Below are 22,867 nucleotides of genomic sequence, written 5' to 3'. Positions count from 1 at the left end.
GGGGAGGGAGGACATCCCTGTGTGTATTTTCCGTGTTGTTAGAAACAGGTGGGTGAACAAGAAGTGGAGGATTGGCCTACGAGTGCTCGCCACAGAATCTTTCCCAATCCGCAATGAATATCTTTCTAAATTGACGCAACAGAGATCATTAAAATTTCGTGATATTTTATTTCAACAACGATTTTAACTATTTTTCAAGAAGTAATTAATATTTTCTAATGTTAACGAAGGACAAAGATGATCTGAAAATAGTTCTTATTTAATAAAAAAACCTTGCTCAATCCATTTGCGCAGGTGTGACATCTTTGTGCATATATTTGCCCTTTATAACAAAGAGCAAAGTATTATGTATGATAATATATGAACTTTCAAAAAAAAAAAATTGAACTTGAAAAGTAAAGATTTTTACATATTGTGTGCGTACGCGTAATAGGCTCAAATCATTACCTTGTAGACACAAAACTTTTTTAGAAAGTAGGTACTTCATATATTATGTAACGTTTAATGGTTTTTATATTTGAATGTATCAAAATTTTAAGACAAAGCTTAAAATTCTGGGAATAAATTGCAAATACAAGCATAAAAATGTCAAATTTGTGCAAATGGATTAAGTAAATCTTCATCTCAATTTTATACTTTAAAGTTTCAGACTTGGAAAAGTAACAGATTAAGTAAACATTATATTGATAAGCGTTAATTTTAATTGCACAGGAAGTATTATAGTGTGATCCGCGAGTTACTGACCATCAGCCAGTAAGTTGAACTAACTTGTAACAAAGGTTTTGATTTGACCATTATGAAGGTTACGTACGATATACTTACAGAGACATTTAGAAGTTTTCAAGGAAGTCACTTTTCTTACTGGTGCAAATTGTTATCAGATAAAATGTTGAATCACCTTTTTCTAGGTTAAATTTAATTTTACAGGTTCATTTACTGAGATATGCTGATCAATGCCCGCAGGTTGAGAACCGATGAATAAGACACATAAATTTTCCAAGTATCTTTCTTTCTTTTGTACTTGATTCCAAAACTTCCTCAATAAATTTCAAAGGAAAACTCATTAGTTACGGATATTGCGCCCCCTAGGGGAACGCGCCCCGCTCTCCACAGATTGAGAACTGGTGAATAAACCAAATAACTTTTCTGAATGTCTTTCTTCCCTAAACCCAATTTCAAAACTTTCCCCCTAAATTTGGAGGGAAACTTTTTAAGTTGTGAATATTGCGCTCCTAAGATGAGCGTGGAAGCGCCCTTCTTGATATTGGTTTAGAATCGGTAAATGAGACAAATACATTTTCTAATTATATTTCTTTCTTTTGTCCTAATTCCAAAACTCCCCTCCCCCCTATATTTAGAAGGAAAATTCATTAGTTGCAGATATTGTGCCCCAGGGGACGTGCCCTATTCTGCACACATTGAGAACTGGTGAATAAACCAAATAAATTTTCCAAATGTCTTTCTTTTGTACCCAATTCCAAAATTTTCCTACCAAATTCAGAAAGAAAGCTCATAACTGGCGGATATTGCCCCCCGCCCCCCAGAGAGGCAGGGAAGCGCCCCACTTTACACAGGTTGAGAACTGGTGAATGAGACAAATAAAATTTCCAACTATCTTTCGTTCTTTCTTTTTGGTATTTAAATATTCGTCCGGGGAAGCCTTCGGCGCCCCCTTCCTACTGGCACCCTTGACCAGAACATCCCTGAAACATCCATGGAATGACACAACCAATGATTAAAAAAATTATAATAACGAAAATTTAAAAAGAATCGCCGTTTTTGGTTCTGGACCAAAAATGGCCGCCAGGGGGGGGGGATTTTGGAATGCCTCCCCTTTGTAAAATTTTTGTTTATACAATGTCTACAAGCATGCCGAGTTTCATAATTTTATCACAATTTGCAGTTTCTTCCCCCGTAGCCCCCCAACTATTTCCAAGTTAGGCGAAAACTAAGATCGATCTCGGGGGGGGGGGGGGGGGGGGAGCTGTTCCTCCCCCTCTTTGCACGACTGGGTCCTGTTAAATGCCGTAAAAAACTATGTTTTCTTCTTCAAAATTTTAAAAGATTCGTACCACCAAGTTTTCTCTGTAATTCCATGGTAATTTTTGTGGACCTTTGTCATGAACAAAAGGTAAAATTCCTCGTAAAGATTAAAAAAATGTGACCTTTCAAAGACAATTTTCTTTTAAACTGTCCAAGTCTGATTTAACAAACTTTCCAGTCTTTTCTATTACTATTTAGCAATTTCTATAAATGCAGCATGAAGGAAACAAAGCTTCTAAAGATTAATATTAAAAAAAAAAAAAAAACTACATTAGATTGACAACTTTTATTAGTAGATTTAATAGCCAAAAAGAAGACATTTCTAAAATATGTTGCGATAAATTTACCGAAGTTTCCGCGGTTAAAAAGATGAACCCTTGGTATAACGAAATCATTTCTGATCTAAACTTCAAATCGAAGCAAAAATGCTCTCATCTCATTTCTCTGCAGCGGTTTTGTTTGCTTTTCCGATTCCTTCGCGCTGTCAATGCCTGAAGGCACTTGAGGGGTGTGTTTCGAACAATGAAAGACATTCCTCACTGACTCCTCTGAAGAACAATATCTCCTCCACACAAATTCCGGTTTGTCCCCTTTTCTGGATGTCGCGTAAATCCTGTCAGTTGTAAAACTAGTTTGCGGCTAAAACGTACAACGAGCATGATGCTTTCGTCACAACCAGGGTGCAACATTTTGCGCCATCTATTGGGTAAAGGAAGTTTTTTTCATAAAATGGGACACTCTTAAAACAGAAAAGAATCGGAATTCAATTACTGATTCACCAGGAACGCACCTCACTTTGGCTGTCTTTCGTACAACATGCGTCAACGAAATCCACGAAAATCCAAAAAGAAAAGAGAAAGAAATAAAGAAAACCACGCCAATGAGACTGTGGGATACGGCGGAAGTGGCAATAAATGCTTGTTTTTACTTTGCCAATGGCAATTTGATGGACCAAGGAGAGGGGCTGAATTTCAAGGTCACAGGACCCAGCTGGTTTGAAAGTCGAAAGGGACATTTCCCCGTTTCGGACGGAGTAGGTGACACAGCAAAAAGCATACGAAAATTGGGAACCTGCAGTTGTTGCACGAGGTTCTCGTGTTCTGAATTGACTCAAGCGCTGAGAAAATTGCCGATTACTGGGTATATTTAAGGGGAGAGAATGCTGCGTTTTATAAAATCATTATCTTTCGGAAAAATTTTGTTGATGCGAGATGCAACAACTGAGAAAAAAGGAGAGGGGTCTTTCGGGAAGGGGGGGGGGGGGTCTGGACCCCATGGACCCACCCCTTGGCTACGTCCTTGCATTTTTTCTTACAGAAGCTGGACATCATGTTGTTTTATTAGCCAAAACGGTGTTGGTGTTCCCTCTATGCACAAGATGATGACATTTTATAGAAAAAATAATAACTTTCTCATCTGCAGATCTTAGAACTTTTGTCATTTGTATTTCAAGAAATAATTTTTTGTTAACATTTTATTGCATGAGATATTCCAGAGAAACTTTCCTTGAAATGTACCTACAGCATTTTGAACTATTTTGTACCGCTTGCATTATGTGTAACCTGTTTTTTATTAAGTGGTTGTTTTTGAAGGGGGGGGGGAGGAGTATGGCGGAGAAATCCGTACGTCCTTCAAAGTATAATAAACTAACTTTCCACTTTAATTAGTGTTCAGTGTTAATCTAACCCTGTGATGGCTGGAAACACCATCATAACGAAGACACAACGCAATATTGGATGATCCTCCATTACACTTAAAACAATGACCCCTTGTCCTGTAAAACCATCAATGATGCATGGAATCAGTGTTACGTAGGCTTTTATTATTGTTCCTTTAAAGCATCAGTTTCTGATAACATTGCAATGTCTCTGATGCATCATAAGCTGTTGCATATTAGCTAAAGCATCAGAGTATCTAATGATTTATAGCAACATGCTTAAAGGCCAAATTTAGGATTGAATGGGGGGGGGGGAGGGACCCATTTTAGCAGAGGGAGCTCACCTAGCCCAGTGGGTCACACCTCTCACCTACGACAGAAAAAAAATGTGTTTAGGATGCAAAAATTAGTTTAAATGTTTTAGAACATGAAGAAAAATGGTTGACTGTTTTAGTGCTAATAAAAATTTTTAAAATCTTAACAAAATTCCTATTTTTGAACTAATTGACTTGGGATGATTTGAACAAGAAATTGAGTCAATGGAAAATGATACATTTGTTGTTCTGCCACCTATTGTTTTTCATTAAAGTTATAATAAAAGGGCTCACATGGGTTTGATTAAATAATTCAGGAGGAAAAATTGTACTGCCCCTCAAAGTGATAAGAGGAAATTCTTAGAAAAAAAAAATTTGCAAAAAAAAAATTTTTTCTTCTTTTACATTGCAAACATCTCTCACATACCATGACATATTTTGCATTTCTGGTAGCAAGTAATGCAGATAACACAGAAACCTTTTCTTATGCAAAACAATTATAATCTCAAAAGAGCTTGAGTCTTCTAGTTATTTTAAAATTAGCTTTTTAATGTGATAACTACAGTTGGACCTCCATATATCGAAGTAGCAAATTGCTGTACAAAAAATTGATATATAGAAATTTTGATACATAGAAATGATCTTAGTTTATTATAAAAATCACCTGAAACATTAAAATTAAAGCTAATTTTCGCCAACTGTAATGCTGTCTCATGCATTTGAGTGAGTTTTCTGCAAGTTTCAGTACTTTTATTACGCCTTTCCAATTTCTCATAACACGAACTCTGCTTGCCAAGATACTAAATTTACCAGAAATGACATTTTTGCGCCTTCATACATCTTCATTCTTTGGCAATTAAACTTGATCCACAACATTAGGGGATTTTTGTTTTGACAATGTAATCGAGAGAAAAGTCACAAATCAATCTACTTCACTTCAATGATTTTCACTGAAGTTAAAAAGAGTAGGAATGATTTTCAACAGACAATGGGGATAGCTTGAAACTGGTTTTATTGTATTACTAGTCGCCACTAAGATTTGAAATACACTTCAGGGAGTTGAACTCCAGAACAGAACAACGACTTAACTACACATCCCTCAACCCTACATTCCTTGTGAGTTTCGTAGCAACCTTTAGTGAACTTAATTTTCTCCCCTAACCTTCATTTTTTCAGAGACAAAGTTTTAAGTGGAAAAAAAATCTACCAATGTCTCAAAAAAAATTTCGATACATAGAAATTTTTTCGATATACAAAAACAAATTTTCTATGTAATAAACATGGAAATTTGCTGGGACTTTGATACATAGAAAATTTTGATATGTGGAAGTTCGATATTTGGAGGTTTGACTGTATTGATATGCAAATAATCAAAAAGAAAAACTTGAAAAGCATCTGCTTTATGAATAAATTCTCTACCACAAAATTATAATAACTAATGACCAATTCAAACTAGAACACTTTTCTTACCAAAAGATTTTCTGGTTTAATATCTCTGTGCACAATATTAAGGGAATGTAAGTAGAACAGAGCACTACCCAAATTATGAACCATTAAACTGGCATCCTTTTCAGTATATTTTGTAGCAGAAGCAATTGCATCAAAAAGATCTCCACCCTATGAGAAAAGAAAACGAAAATTTCATCAAAAAAAATAGCTTGAACTTTGTTAACGTTCATCACACAATTTTATAGGGTACCGCATAAACAGTAGAATGGGTCAAAAATAGATATTTTTGAGAAGCAACTTCAAAAAGCAAAAAAAAAAAAAAGTTGGGTACATTGCTATCTTAAATATGGGAGAAAATAATAGATTTAAAAAAAAGGTAAAAAATGGTCAATTTTCAAATATTTTTATGAAAATTCAAATGTTTAACATTTTGGTCCTAACACCGTCTAAAGGCTTCATTTTAACGCTCTTTTCATATGTCTTCAGAAACATTTACATTCCTTTTTACTTTTCTCCAGAAGCCATAAGTTTCAGAAAATTAACCAAAAAAAGATTTTTTCTTTTAAATTTCAGTTATAATTTTTTTCTTTTACAATGAAAAGTGTCAGCTCTTTGTTGAAAAAGCAATTATATTTTATTACATTAACTGCCCGGAACCCACCATAAGTAGGTGGTTGCACTTTGTGCTCCCCACTGTAATCCCTATGAACAGTTGCTTGTAATACTTATATATTTGTAAAATAACTTTCATTTATAATAACTATTTCATTTTAAACAAGTCTTTACGTTTGGATCAAGGTTTGAAGTTTGACTTATGACTCAGTTTTGGCATTGATGTTTACAAGTATAAAGTTTTTCATATAAATTGATCTCTTTTTGTCTATCTCAAATGCTTATTTGCAGAATCACCGACAAGTTCCAATCTTTTCATCAGCTGAAGTGTGATATGGGAATTTTAGGAATGCACACTTAAGGGGCCGCTGGAGAGAGCCTCCGAATGTACGAAGTCAATGTTAAGTCTACGAGGAAGTTTCCTCCCTATTGCTAATTCGCATTTAAATATTTTGAGATAATTTTTTCTGTATAAGATTCTTCACAGCATTACAAATGACGCGTGTTTTTTAATTTTTCATTTTCTGTTAAAATTTAATAGTAAATGGCGGTTAAATTTATGAGTTGACAAAGTAAGAGGTGCTTTCTGTTTAAACACTTCATAAATACTCAAGATCAAACATTTGCTGAAATTGAAAAACTACGCGTTATTCTTGAAAGTTTGGGCTTTTCAGGGATACCATTTAATTAATCTTGCTTAAATTAGGATAAGAGTAATTGGGAGGGAAAAACTGGGAAATTTTGCAGAAATCGACGAATTTTCGCTTTAGCCACGCCTACCGCCGGTGACAATGAGAGAGGATAGAGGGGGCAGTTTCTTATCCCCAGATGGGTTGGGAGAGTCGGCGAGCTTGTCTTCAGGCAGTCTTCATGGTAATAAAAAACATGTGTTTGGGGAGGGGGTGACAGCAATTAAGGGTTGAATGAGCGAGAGCATTTATTTCCTTTTGGGTCTAAACTTCGAGTAGAGCTCCGCTAGGAACTTTTTCCTTGCTTACAGATTTGGAAATATTTCATACCCTAGCATGGGACGAGCCGAGCCCCAAGTAATTCAAATAAATCTTTAACATTTTTAGTGAAAATATTACACTATGTAACAGTTTTGCATTATTTTATGTAATTGCCGTATTATCAATATCAACTATATTTTAATGCAAAAGAAAAACTTCCTTTCGAAAAAATATATCAGAAGTGTAAAATATACATGAGGGTATATATAATCGGGAAGTTTATTGAGGATCAATAAAAAAATATATCAGAGATAACTATATTTTAATGCAAAAGAAAAACTTCCTTTCGAAAAAATGTATCAGAGGTGTAATATGAAACAAAAATAAAACAGATGTCATAATTATATGCCCATTGAAAGTGATTACAATGAACTTAAAAAAAAAGCATTAAAAAAAATTGTGCAAATAAACTGTTACATTAACTAAAATAAAATACTACAAAATTCACTAATTTTTGCAAGATTATTTGCCTAAATTTTCGTGAAATCAAAATTTTATGAAATATGTAATAATATTTAAATTATAATTATGCATGAAACATGTATTAATGTTTTCAATTTTTAAAAATTTCGGAGGAACATCTCTATAGTCCAAGATTACCTGAAATTGTGTTTCATCGAAAACTATTTTTTGGTTGTGCCACTGGGGGACAATATGAAATCCTTGCCCCACTTCGAAAAAAAATGACAAAATTAAGGCACTGTTGCTTCCTCCCCCCACCCACCCACACACACATAAAAAATTCAAATTTCAAAAAAAAAAAAAAAAAAAAAAAGTAGGAGGAGAGCTAATCTTTGTTATATGGGCCCCTCCAAAAAAAAAAAACATAAATACGTCGCACAATGTGGCATAGTGGGCAAAAATCCACCGAACTCGCGGGTTTTGAGCTAGAATCTTCTATTATGGCTCAAAATGCGGCAAAATTCTTGGACTATTTCGTAGTGGTGCTACAATTTTGAATTTTTTAACCCCCTAAGTACCGCAGAGCTCAGAATGGATTCAAGTCGCGATTTTGAAAACTAAAAAGTATGATCATATTTTTTCCCTGATACGTGGCTCAATGCTTAGTATAAATCGAAGAATTGGATGATAAAACACAACTTTTGATCGCTGCTGGGTGTTTAGAAATGCTTTTTTCCACCGTATAACTCATTAAAAACATGATTTTTCAGGTTTTTTCTGTTGAAAAAATGGGTTTTAACGGTCGTCACACATCTCCCGTGCATGAACAAATATATATCTTAGTTCTAATCTACAAGTTTTCAATCATTTTCTAAAGTTCAAAAGGTAAAAACCTCCCTAAAACACCGAAAATATGCTCAAAGTCCTAATTTTAGCTCGAGATCCTACCATTGTCCACGAGGATACATCTGTGCGATAGCGGCAAACAGCTTATTTTACATGTATACATTTATATGTATACATTTTGAGAATAAATCGTCTGCGTTCGAATAAAGATCTTTACATTTAGAATTTCCGAACGCTTTTGATGTTTTTAAGAAAATTGAATGTATTAAAGTAACAGTTGAGCAAATGTGTAGACGCAAAATTAGTATGTTTGTCTGTTTCCTTGGATTCATCGTAATATTCGAATTGTACCAGGTATGTTCACTCTTTTTGTCCTCTGTTACATAAATTAAGTATTTAAACAAATTATGTAAATTAAATTTTTTTTAAATTTGTTTCTGCGTGTAAGACCAACAAAAAAACATAAATTTTAATATAAATTCAATAAAACTTTATAATAAAGTTAAAATAACATGCCTTTACTATTTTTCATACTTCTAAAGTGAAAGCTAATGGACATATATTTGTAAATATTCGTTTTTTAAATTAAATAGAGTGAAGTAAAATCACATAATTTCATTAATCCTTTCAGCCCTACCTTAAATTCAGCTGTATTGTATCCTATAAATGATGTTGTTTGGAACAAAACTGAGGCTAAAAGGGTCCATCTGAGCATTAGTTGTTTAATTTAAAACACATTAAAATTTTAACATGTGTTTTTACATTTTAAGTTACAATTCCAACAAAAATACTTACGTAAAAGAGTGAACGTACCTGTTACAATTCAAATATTACGATTATTCCGAGGGAACAGACAAACATACTAATCTGCGTCTACACATTTGCTCAAATGTTACTTTAATACATTCAATTTTCTTAAAAACATCAAAAGCATTCGGCAATTCTAAATGTAAAGGTCTTTATTCGAACGCAGACGATTTATTCTCAAAACGTATACATATAAATGTATACATGTAAAATAAGCAGTTTACCGCTATTGCACAGATGTATTCTCGTGGACAATGGTAGGATCTCGAGCTAAAATTCGGACTTTGAGCATATTTTCGGTGTTTTAGGGAGGTTTTTACATTTTGAACTTTGGAAAATGATTGAAAACTTGTAGATTAGAACTAAGATATATATTTGTTCTTGCACGAAAGTCCAGTCAAGAAAAAATTACATCTGAAAATCACAGAATATGATAATACAAACAATTTTCAAAAAGTGATACTCTTGTTGCAATATTTTATTGCCAGTCGAAAATTATTTTTGGTATTATCAAAGGGTAAAGTTCTTGTAATAACCATTTGAATCATTTAGACCTTCAAATATTCATTACAGTTAATATTATGTATAATTTATTTAGTTAATATTAAGCTTACTTGTATTTTTAATAATTTCTACATATATTTAATTACATGCTGGGCAAATTGGATGGGGCAACGTGAAACAGTTAATCATTAAAATATTCAATCATTTATTAAATCTCTTACGAGTTCATTTCTTTGTTTATTCATTCACTTATTGTCTTGTTCATTCACTCCTTTATTTGTCCTCGTGCATTAATAAATTTATTTAATTATTCTTTATTCCGTATCTTTTCATTTATTTTCAACCTCTTATTTATTGATTCATTTGATCAAAAATATTTTTTATAATCGAATATCGGCTTTCTCCTTATTTTTGATGCAACATAACACATATCAGCTCAATCGTGAGTTCATCCTTATCGGATAGTCTAACTCGGGGCTCTCCAACCTTCGGCCCGCGGGCCAGATCCGACCCGCGAACAACAACTTTTTTCCCCGGAACAAAGACAGTCTCGTTGGAAATATAATTTAGTCATTATTTTTAATTACAAATAATTACTTAAAATCTTTTTACCGTTAATTTAAATCGGTTTTTAATCATTTTTAACTATTAATTACGTTTGGAGCACCTATCTCTCTTTTTACTCTTTCTCAGAACAAATCTCTTTTCTCCGCACCATATTCACCTGTTAGTCCCCTGGCATTGGGCACTTACTGACACCAGGGAAAACATATGCTCCATTTTACAGTTCTCTATCAGAAAAAGACTTTCTTAAAAATTCATACTAGAACTACGTTTTCTCTTTTTGCATCCTTTTACAAGTGTGAACAGACATTATTAAAATTGAAGTATGTTGCATCTATAGTATAGGTTTTTTTTTTTTAATCAGACAAACATTCAAAATCGCTCTTAATGATCGGAACTACGAAGTTTGTCCCTAAATGGACTGAAATTAGTAGCGGTAAACAAATGCAATCTTCTCATTTAACTTTTGAAAAAAATTTAAAAGCTTTACATGTGGTGTGCCCCATTTATTTCCAAGTTTTTAATCGTCATTAATTTAAAAAAAAGTGTATTATACTGCTACATTGCAATAATTTGGCTTCTGTGTGTGTATCATTCACTTATTAGCCTTTTTTCAAAAAAAAAAACTTCACTTTATTTTGTGACAAAGAATACTTTTTATTTCAGTTTCCCGAATTATTCTAAATTTTACAAGACTCCCTATCGTTTTATTAGAGATTTACTGGCACATAAAATATAATTTAATTTAACTAACAGCAAATATGTAAAAGGAAATATAGCAACTTAGAAGCATACCCAGACGTTTTCAAAAACCACCACTGGCGCTTCATTCAAAAAAAAAAAGTTCGCGATGTATGGGTGAAGGGGGGGGGGGGGGATTCTAGCGCTAAATAGAGCATCTGAGCGAAAATAATGTGGGAATGGCCCGCCTAGCCTCCAAACATTTACAATGTGACCCGCGAGTGAAAAAGGTTGGAGACCCCTGGTCTAACTGATGATAAAGTGCTATCAACTAGCAGTTTTTGTCACCAGGTAACAGTGTGGCGATGGGTATGACTAGTGATTGCAATACCGGTATACCAATACCGATTACCGGTATTTGGAACCATTTTGCACTATCGTAATACCGGTATTTGATGGGGTAGAACACCGGTATTTTCGATATTTGTTAAAAAAATGAATTGTTTTTGATTAAAGAGTTTTCAATTGAACTAATTAGATATCTTCTATTGTTTCAAATATAAATTTCTTTTTCAATGAGACAGTTCCGAAATCCATCTAATGAAGCAAACATTTGGCTTCAAAAGCACGAAGTTATAGAATATGAATGAATAAAAGTAGCGGAAGGATTACAAAAAGATATTTTTATCGCCAGATGGTGTAATTAATCGCACTTTCATGAGTTTAGTGAACCACGTTTTTATTTTCTCATTTCCTTGACTTGCCCACAAGTAAAAACTATTTTTTTGTGTAATTACAAATGTGTTTGTGCTATGAACGGTTTATCTTCAATGCTCTATGGTTTTTTTTTAAAATAATTATCTCAACTGTCGTGAATTTTGAAAAAACCCTTTTCTTGTTAGTATAACAAACAGTAATTTGTTGTCACCGGTATTAGCATGCTGTTAGCTGCTTTGTCTCGCTATTTAGCTTTGTACGAAGCGAGATAATATTTATAATACCTTGAATATTTGTAAAGAGATAAGGCATAATCAGTTGGAACATATTTTTAGAAATGTACATAATTGTAAAGAATTTGGAAAAGAAAACAAAAAATAAAAAGAAACTAACAAGATCCAATTCTTCGTAAATTTCAGACCAAAGGGTTAATAAAAAGGAAACACAAACCTATTCTGATCAAGAGGAAATTGTTGAGTACGATGTTAATACTGGGAAAGAATTGTATATTTCTAACTGTTCTTCTATAAATAATAACGATAAAAAATAAAATAAAATAAAAAAATAAAAAAAACTACACACAATACAAAAGAAAAACCCAGACTCACAAAAATATTTTTTTCAAGTTTAAGACCAAATTATTTGAAGATGAAGGACTTCTAGGCAACTACAGGATTATCGTGCATTATTAACAGTACCATCGACCTACGTGAATTCAGAAAAAATATTCTCAACTGCAGGAACTTTATTCACTAAAATGAGTTCCAGTCTTAGTGACAATGAAATATATGTATTTTGTTTGAGGCTACTATTGATTTTTTATTATGATATTTGTTCCTTCATTTTTTGTTTGTTCACAATAATTAAAAAGTGCACTTTTTGCACAAAATACCGCAATGAAACATTATGTTTTTGAAGGTTTTTTGGGAAATTTTTAATACCGGTATTACGGTGTCACGTTAAAAAAATACCGAATACCGATATTGCATTTCTGGTTCAATATTGTAATCCCTAGGTAGGACAGAAGAGATAAGAACATGGTTCCCCTTATTAGTATTCCTGTCACCAGGTTTTGGGCGGAAGATATGAGCCATCGCTGCATATGCTGCTCATTTGCACGAACTCTCATGTAGCGAAAAATAGAAAATAACGAATTACACTGTGCAGCCAAATAAATAAATAAGTGGGGGTCATGGGAGAAAACAGTGGTTATATTTGGATCAGAGGGAGGGTTGTTTTACATAAGAATCAGAAAGAATGGTGCTCCTCTAATATATATCAAAAAATATATCGAAAATGCCATTTTTTTATCCTAGGGTTTGTTTTATAATTTTTTCATTTTTCATGGTAAAATCAGGGTTTTGGACTCTATAAGCCCCATGTCCAAAAAATGTTTTTCGTTGTAAAAAATGTTTTAAATAGAGCATGAGATGAAAACACTACATGTTGCATGCGAACAGCACCACAGATCTTCAATAAAGGAATGCACCGCCCCCATCTTTTATCACTATATCAAGAAGTGTTAGGAGGCGATCCATGACAGTGACAGTGAAGGCGATCCATGAACTAAGGAATAGCACCAATGTTAAATTGCAAAAAAAAAAAAACTTAGTTTCGTTTTTAATCTTAATTATTTGTGAATGTAACTTGAATAAATATAAAGAATGAGGGAAGTTTCTCAACGAATGATCTGCGATATGACTCGTATGCACTGTGCGATATTTTCAAGATTTGTTTAAAACATATTTTTTGAACATGGGGTCATAAGAGTGAATCCGATACTCGAGTTTTACACCGAAGAATTAAAAAGTGAAAGAATTGTAAAACAAACCCCTAAAAAAGAGACATTTTTCATGATCGCTTGAATATTTTGTAGGGAATGCCTATACGAGACTCTCACCTTGCTCCAAATAAGTATGCTTTTGAATGTTGCACCTCTCTAAACACTCATAGGAATGTTAATGGTTATTACAATACTCCCTTCCTGTCCAAATAAAAATTATGGCCATGAAAATGTCTGAAACTGAAAGAAAATGGGGATTGAGATGGGACGTTGAAGCTAAGCCCCCTTCCAAAATGTTACCCTTTTCCAACCTACAATAGTCTAATACCGTACGGAGCTCTAGATTGCGTAGAATGTAAGAATACAGAAAATGTAAAAATGTTTTATACATGCGTGTGTTACTTTAAAATAATATATGTGTGTGTTGTTTTAATACGTTTTTCCAATTTCAACAAAATCTGCTAACTCTCTCAAAATGTCTTTTAGCAAAAAATCTTGCATTTAAAATGCTTTTTCCCATCGTTCAAAAATGGTAGAAAACAGTAAAGAAAAACTCATAACAAAACTTAAATTTCTTTTTGTTTCAAATCGAAATTTCTAGCGGCAGCGGAAGTCTGTCTTTCTAAACTCAACGTACCAATTCTGAAAGTGTCCTGTCTCATAGCAAAGCAGGGGGTCTTCCTAAGACCCTGTGGGGTGACCGCGTGTGTAGTAAAATAGTAAACAAGTCAAGCAACAAGGGGAAACCTCAATGCCTGAAGGTTGTCCATTATTCGGATGTCGGCTAATAAATAACATGTGAGGGGTCCTAGATACAGCAACAATTCCTTCTCTGATTGGATGCTCGTCTGTCAATCATGTGAGTTTAGCACATGCCTTCTCGCCATGCTGAAAAACGAGCTCTAGTGAAGCGGTGAGCAACTTTCAAATTCGATCTCTGTCCAGCGGCCCCTTAAGCAAATGTACAGTTTCTGGAAATGATAAAATATCCTTGTTTAGATCATCACTGAAGTAAAGGCAAGTAAAAACGTTTACCTGTCGATTAACTGTTCGAAGCTTCAAATCTTAATATTGGTGGAAGAAATTCTCCTATAGCTATAGAAGTGTTTCTTAATGAGTAATCTCTCGCCTTGTATACCCTACTACAATTCAATTTCTTTATATTTCGCTTATATTCTACTGCCATGACCAATAACAAGTTATAAAAAAGGCATGAATCACTGAATTCATGATGTTCAGATGATAAGATAATTGACTTGTAGATTTTGTAACTTTCTACTTACTGAGTGTACAGGTTCATGTTCTACTACTTTACTGAGTTACAGGTTCATGTTTCAAGGAATTTTAAGCATAAGAGTTTGCTTTCTTTAAATTTTAATTTCATTAAACAATAGAAACATAATTTTTAAAGACATAATTTACAAGTGTCTTCGTTCTATTAGTAATTTAGGTTGAAAAATATCGAACAGGCCCAGCGCTCAGTAAAGACTACGTAAGAGAATGCAAATGACTGAAAGGTCTTGGTTTTTTGAGTGCAAGATCAATGTCACATTTTGCTTCTGTATTACATGGACAATATCCATAAAATACTTTTGTTCAATTTTTAAACCAGTTCATAAAACTTTGATTTCTTTGGACAGAAGTCTTTCTATTAACATTTAATGTTACAAAAACAGTTGAATATAAGGGCGGATTGGCCAGGTCAGCTAGTCGTGGATCCCCGACTGGGCCAACTGCCTAGGGGGGGGGGGGACTTAAATAATTGACCCTTTTTTATCAAACAAATTTTCCTCAAAAAAATTACTTAAGTTGTTGTATTTCAAACTCAAGTCGATATTGAGCATAAAGTAGAACGGAACAAGTTCTATAGAACTGAGATTGATGATATACATCAGTGGTGCCCAACCCCCCTTTTTTAGTTTTATTTAGGGCCACACCTCAATAAGTTGGATATCATGGGCTAGAACAAATATAAAATTTAATTATTTTTCTAAATACGTAGAATGGGAAAACAAGGAAAATTAAAGATAATTACAAACCAAAATTTGCTTCCAGTATTATTGCATGCCTATTTTATTGGTACGAACTTTGGATCTGTTTTTTAGAGACCAATATATGACTACTTGGCTCCTAATTTTGCAACTATCATTCATATAACCCAATGAAGATGATCAGTAGGTTTGAAATGTTTCAGAATATATTTTTACATATAACATTGAACACAACAACGGGTCACATAGATCAGCTTTACGGGCCCCATGTGGGCCGCAGGCCGTAGGATGGGCACCATTACTATACATGATATTTCAGTCGTAGACCAGCTATCTTTATGCATCCATTCTGTGGTGAAATACGAATACAAAACTGATGACCAACAACAGGCTCTGGGCCCAGCTAGGCTGGTCCTAGTCAATTTACAATCCCCAGTGAAGATCAATGGCCCTCTTAAAACTATCTACTCCCTTGCTCATTACCACCTCTTCCGGTAAGCTGTTCCAAGGTTCCACTATCGTGCTAAAATAATTTTTCCTAATATCCATGTTAGCCTGAGATTTAAATAGCTTAAAACAATGACCCCTTGTCCTGTTTTGAGTGCTAAACTTTAGCCCCATAACATCTTTCATTTTAATAAATTTAAACAACTGAATCATGTCCCCTTGGTTTCTTTGCTCAAGACTGTACATTTTCAGCTTTCTAAGCCTGGAATCATAGTCTAAATGAGAAAGTCCATTTATTAGCCTTGTAACCCTTTCCAATACATTAATATCTTTCTTAAGATAAGGAGACCAAAACTGAACAGCATACTCCAAATGAGATCTTACCAAACTTCTATATAAGTGCAGAAGAACTTCTTTAGATTTGTTTAAAATAGATCTATTGATAAACACAAGCATCTTATTGGCTTTGTTACTAGTTATGCTGTACTATTGACTAAACTTTAAATCCTGACTTATTAAGATGCCGAGATCAGAAACTTTTTCTGCCTGACTAATGACTGAACCTTGCAAATAATAACTTGTACACTTATTTCCATGTCCTAAATGTAGCACTTGACATTTCCCAACATTAACAGTCATACACCATTTATCAGCCCATTCTGTAATATTATCTAGAGCCTCTTGCAGCTGATTTGCCTATTCTTCATTTTCTACAATCCCCATAACTTTGACATCATCAACAAAACAATTCATGTTCCCAGAGATATTTCTATGAATATCGTTCATAAAATCAATGAACAAAACAGGCCCGAACACTGATCCCTGAGCAACCCTGGCTATTAAAAAGGCTAATAGCCAAGAAGACAACAATATAAGCACACGGGGTAAGGGGAAAAACTTTTGAGAGGAATCAAAAATTTGCTCTCTGCAGCTTCAAAAATTGCTGACTGCCCATTTAGAATTGGAGCAACAAATATGAGAGGACAATATCCTGGGTTGCTGGCCCAGTAGGAAAAAGACATCAGTAATATTCACTATGTTCTCAGCTGGTTATGACAGATTCAACTAAATATTGTAAGTTGGCAAGAGATTTCATTGGTCTATTGTAAATTACGGCTACGAATACTTTCATCTCAGAATCGCATACAGGAAAGCAAGTTTGGATGATGATAAACTGAATCTGAAACACGACAAAAATTTGGCTAATAAGGGAGAGCTCCTGAATATCTCATCACTTCCCCTATACTTTTTTGAAGCTTGAATGTCTAAAAATTTCCTAGGAAAGCCCCAGAACCCTCCCCCCTTACGTCACCAAACATAAAGTAGAAGTGTTTTTAGGCCTTCAATTTCAAAAAATTCCCTAAGGAGAGTACACGTATTTAACTTAAGACTGTGAGTACTTCAACATACACATACTCCTAATGTTTCACTATACAGAGAAAAACTGCATTTTTAAATCTTCAATTCTTTTCTAACAAAGAAACTCGAAGGACATCCTGACACTTCTACATGTCCTCAAAGATAGCCCAAATAAGGTTTTAAATCGCAAAAAAGCTCCCTGAACCCTTTAATAAGCTAAAAGATTTGAAACTGACTTAAGTTTGAGAAAGATTTTATGGTTAAAGATTTGAGAAGCCCGAACCTCGCACCCCTTATGTCTCTTATTGTTTCCAAACAAAGTCTTAAATCGCGTTTTTAGAACTTTAAATTCGAAAGCGTCTCCTGACTCGACTTTTGGTAACGTCAAGGCTTTTTGCTAAAGTCCCCAACAATAGTCTACAATTAAGGGCCTTGAGGCAAGAACCAGGAAAGTCCAAATTTTTCATTTATTATTATTATTTTTAAATTCATTTTTGCGTGTGGATATTCTAGATATTCCGATTGGTGCAGCAACGGGATAGAAATTTAAGATGAAACCTCTACTTTGCATTAAATAATGTGGGAAAAATAATAGAGTTTCTGTTCTACAATTGTTGTTATTTGTCAGTCATACCAAAAATGAGTGAGTCTGAACTTACCTAGTTCTTTCATCAATTGTGTTTCTCAGATTTAAATATTTTTCAGACTTAAATGTCGAAAAATTTCCAGACAAAATCTTCGAACCTTCACCATTCCATTAAAGTCACTTAATATAGCTTTAAATTATACTTAATAGAAATTTCCTTGAGAGAACTCTGTAACCCTTTTATCTGCACCTTTTATCTATAGCCTAAAATTCATTTCAGTTTCAGAAAAAAATGCCGAGAGGGAACTAGTGTTCCCCCAAACCAAAAAAAGGAGTAGTGTGCTTTCAGATATAAGGGCACTTTTTGATAGAAGTTTTGTCATAAAAAAGGTGCTTTTTTAAAAACTTTTTGGTATACTAGATGCAGACAAGGCCCAAGTGTTTTCGATGGCATTTTGTTTTAAAATATTGAAAAGCTTTTTCGATGTTTAATTTAAAAAAAAAATGCTAAAAACATTCAGTTATATATTTTGATTAGATTCTTATGGATAAGTAATTGAAACGAGGGATTGACGTTTCATTGACAGGCTTGTGTGAATCTTAACCTTTCAAAAAAAATTTTGATTTGTGAAGTCTTGATCAAACTTTTAAGGGACAAGGAGGGTTTATTAAGTAAAGGGTCAAAGGTTAGCCTAAAAGTGGAAGTACACGGCGCCCTGTTAAAAAATCTTGGAGCAAACGCTAGGGAAGCCTGTCTCCTATCCTTTTAAAGTTTCCCAACATATTATAATATTACATTTTTAAAATTTCAATGTCGAAAAATTCCGAAAGAGAGCTGCCGGATTCCCTATAGTAACTGAATCTAGTTCAAAATTGGGTCGAGTAGACTTCAGCTTTGAAATGCTTCCAAATGAGATCACTGAGCCTCCTTCTCTCTCTAACGTGACCAAAGAAAGTTTTGCGTTTTTTAATAGTATAACATCGAAACCTTTTTGTTGAGAGCCCCCGATGCTTCCCTGTTCCATTAATTTTACCAAGGGTAGCCTAAAATTGTATTTTTAAAACTTCATTTTTCGGAGAATTTCCGGGAAGAGACCCACGGCCCAGACATTCTATTGTAAACAAAAGTAGACTAAAATGAACTTCAATTTTGAAAAAGAAGAAGAAAAAAAAAAATGTGGGGGAACCTCTTTCATTCCTGCTCCTCTAAAGTTACCGAAAATTTTAGTTTTTGACATCTATTTTGCAAATATCGCTTGAAAGGATACTAGGACCCCTTCTTTCGATTCAATTTTGAAAAATTTCCGGAGGAATTTACCCGACTCCTTTTTCTCAAGTCCTTCCTATGTTGTCAGCAAGGGCGTCGACTTGCAAAAATTATTGGGGGGGCCGGACATTACCGGGGGTTTAGGGTGTTGTGTAATCCCTCTGAGGTCCCCCACCCCAAATAAAGGTCAGATTTTTGTACCTTGAAAATGCCATATTTTCTGGTGTGTATAATTTTAACAAATAAACAGTATGTGACACGGCGTTTTCGAAGTAAAAGAATCTAAAAATTGGTTTACAAATTTTCTGGTTCAACTGTTAAATCCTATCACTTGTCTTAGTAAGATATTTTTTTGTTCTATTTTATGGGGAGCCGTGCAGTGCCGTAGTTAAGCATTGATATTATAACGTAGGAAGGACACTTGACTTGAATGGAAAGGCACTCCCAGAGACGCAGACTTTTAAAAAAATGGGGGAGGGGTGAACCGGGGGAAATTTTCTAAATTTGAGATGAAAAATAGTGAGTTTTAAAGTTCTTTTAAAGCATTTTAAAGTCATATAATCAACATTAGAACCCCAAAAACTCGACAAGCCTGACACATACTTTTTGGCTTTGAAAAAAGGAATTACAAATACAAACACGCACAGTATTTTCGTAAAAAGACAATTTAATTTACGCATGTTTTTTTTAAGACCAGTTTTTTCATTAGTTATACCGTCTAACATATTCAAGTGTAAATGCAGTCTCTCAATGTCTAGGTTATTTTTGAAAACTCAATTGATTTTTCAAAATTTGTTTCACCTCTGTTTAATAAAAGCAAGCACTCTTGTTCAACTGCAATGTTCTGTGCGAGTTCAGTTGATGTAAACCGCCCAATAATGCAAGATTGCACCATTTCACAAACCTCAATGTAAAGTGCCTTTGGGATTTTGAAAGCATGCGGTGAACTGGTTTCGTTGTTTTCATACTTTGGTATACGTCGATTCCGAGGAAGCGAAGGATCATCATTTTGTGAAGATTTTTTTTTCAACACAATTCCCAAAAGTACTCAAAACAATCACGCCTCCCATTTAATATACAAATCAAACCCTCATATATTTTGTCCAGATCAGCAACACTTAGATGAGCTCGCCGCAGCGCTGCCCACCGGCAACAGATTTGACCCGTAAGTTCGAGCACTGGGACAAATTTTAAGTGTGCTTGCAGCATTATAACACCATCATTATTCACACTACTCCTTTTCAGTTAACCTGCTCACTACCGTAATAATTATTTGTTTTAACTAATTACTGAATGTATATTACAAGGTAAACTATCTTCAAACAAGGAAAATAAAAGATAAATTTATGAGTTTAGAAAACATAATATAACTAATACTTTTCTTGATTTATTGGGGGGGGGGGGCTCTGCCCCCTCAAAAATATTTTTGAGGGGGCTCGGGCCCCCTCAGGCCCCATGGAGTCGGCGCCACTGGTTGTCAGTATAGAAGCCTACAGATGTCTTTTAACACTTGTAACCATTAGTATCCTTCCTTCAAGGACATAAAAAATGTGTCAAATTTAGCTTAATTTTACATTTTACAATTTTCTTTTCTTAGACATTAAAAACTAGATATAAAAACTTAAAGGAAAGTAGGAACTAGCGACTAGCGGTACCTTAACGTCTTTGCTCGACCTCGGAAGAATGAGATCCGGCACTGTTTAATTTAACGTTTTTTCATTTACAGAGGTGGGTCAAAATATTCTTTTGCCGACTAGGCCAAACTTAGTAAGTGTGCCCCTGGTTGAAGATATATCCATCTTTCAGTAAAAAATTTCCTCTTTTACCCTCCAACTGCAGAAAGGGTAATGAAACTGGTTTTGGTAGGTTGATAATTAAAGATGAGACAACATATGGATTCATCTGAAAACTTCCTGCTTGCAATCATCAGTGCAAAAATTGAGTCAGAAGTGTAACTCCAAGCCTTGATTCAAAAGAAGAAACTTGTTTAAAATCATATAGTAATTATAAATGTATTTTACAAATGTATAAGTCCTGTAAACAACTATTCTTCTTAGTTGGGTGCATGGGAAGGGCAGGGTGGAGCACAAGGTGCAACCACCGCCTTAGGGTTTCTTTAAGTAATAAAATGTAATAGCACAACAAAGTTTCAACAAAGAGCTGTATAGTACACATTCATTGTAAAAAAATAAATCAAACTGAAATGTAAAAGAAGAAATAATGCAATGTGCAAAATAAGCTAAAAACCTCAAATTTTGGTTAATTTCATAAAACTTTACCTCTCATTTGTGAGACAAAAATCTGTAAAAAATGTAAATATTTTCAAAGATACATGAAAAGAGTAAAAAGGATGCATTTCAACGGTATGAGAACAAAATTAAGCATTTGGATTTTCATAAAATTATTTATAAATAGACCGCTTTTTACATTTTTTAAAAAACTTTGCAGCCAATGTGCAATCTAAACACATAAATGTTAATTATTTCCCCCTAGGTTTAGAATGGCAATAGACAATTTGTTTCTGCTATTAGTTTCTTATCAAAACTTTCCTTTTTTTTCGACCCACCCTAATGGATAGCCACCAATGGTTTAGACTGAAACATTGCAAAACCAAAACATTCACTCAACCATATTTTTCTTAGAAGACAGAAAATGCAGAGAAACATCCAATTGCTTTTGAATTTTAGAAGTTGTAGTTTCATCAAACAAAAGGACACTTGTGTCGTTCACACTTTGCAAAAGATCATCTGGTAAAGATGCTGCAATTTAAAACAAAATTTGTTTTTTAAATTTTAATTTAACTTCTTGAAAATTTACTTTTACAGTGCTTTTGTTTTATCATTCATTTTCCCAATTCTATTTTACTTTCTTTCTGTTACTTAAATTCAAAGTTAAAATTATTTGAAATAAAGTCACCATGTAGGCTGGAATTTAGGTTGAGAAATTTAGTATAAGATATTACTTCCTCATATGCAAAGCAAAACATTGAAACAACATTAGTCTTGGACCGAACCTTTTTCAAATTTCAGTCCAATCCCTTTAACTAACTGCAAAAGAAATAATGAAATAATCTGATATTTTTTTATGCCATCTGACCATTACATGGTTCAAACTTTCTTTGATGTAACAAAAAGTAACATTTTTAAGAACAAAAATTTTTAAGGATCTCAAAAATTTTGCAATATTTTTTAAAATGCCAACTATATCTTTCATTCACATAAGAAACACCAGTGAGTATAAAAGAAAATAGAAGTATATTTTATTAGCATAATACAAAAGCTTGAAACAACATTTCTGTACCTCAGAGCCAGAAGGACGCAAGTCCAAAAATTGTGATTTTCTATTTAGTGCGTTGTATATAGAAGCCTATTCTGCATAGAGCCATGTAAACCTTATTCTTAAAAAAAAAAAATCCTTCTGAATTTTTTACCAGGATTAAAAGAGCGCATGTACCATCCTTTGCATGAGCCAGAAAAAGTTTCTCCTCTCTACTGTAAAATTATCACAATGTGACTTTTCTCTGGCTCTAAGGTACAGATTTTTACCTGAAAATAATTGCTGAAAGGGAAATTATATTTTGCAGCAGGACCTAAAGATTTTAAAAGTCAGAGAAATATTTTCCCCACATTCCATTTTTTACAGATGCACATATTTAAGTCATTAAAAATTACCTTCTAATGCATTAACATGGCTGTCCAAATGGAGAGGGAAAGGGAGCAAGGGGATCAGCCTGGGTGCCAAGACATGAAGGAGCTCTATATGGTGAATTTTAACTGCATGTTAACAATATATTCCCCTCTTGCTTTTTAAGTAATCAGAGCAGAACAC

At 33.8% G+C, this 22,867-nt stretch overlaps 1 protein-coding gene across 1 annotated transcript in view; it reads right to left on the bottom strand.

The window, feature by feature from the left end:
* The window catches only part of LOC129219408 (serine/threonine-protein kinase DCLK1-like), a 261,608-nt gene that overhangs the window by 42,209 nt on the left and 196,532 nt on the right, over positions 1 to 22,867 (bottom strand). Inside the window, 1 exon segment of the mRNA XM_054853797.1 lies at positions 5,485 to 5,631. Coding sequence (XP_054709772.1) covers positions 5,485 to 5,631 — 147 coding nt within the window.

Source organism: Uloborus diversus, chromosome 3, assembly GCF_026930045.1.
Source record: "Uloborus diversus isolate 005 chromosome 3, Udiv.v.3.1, whole genome shotgun sequence".
NCBI classification, from domain to species: domain Eukaryota; kingdom Metazoa; phylum Arthropoda; class Arachnida; order Araneae; family Uloboridae; genus Uloborus; species Uloborus diversus.
This window is presented reverse-complemented; position numbering and strand designations above follow the sequence as displayed.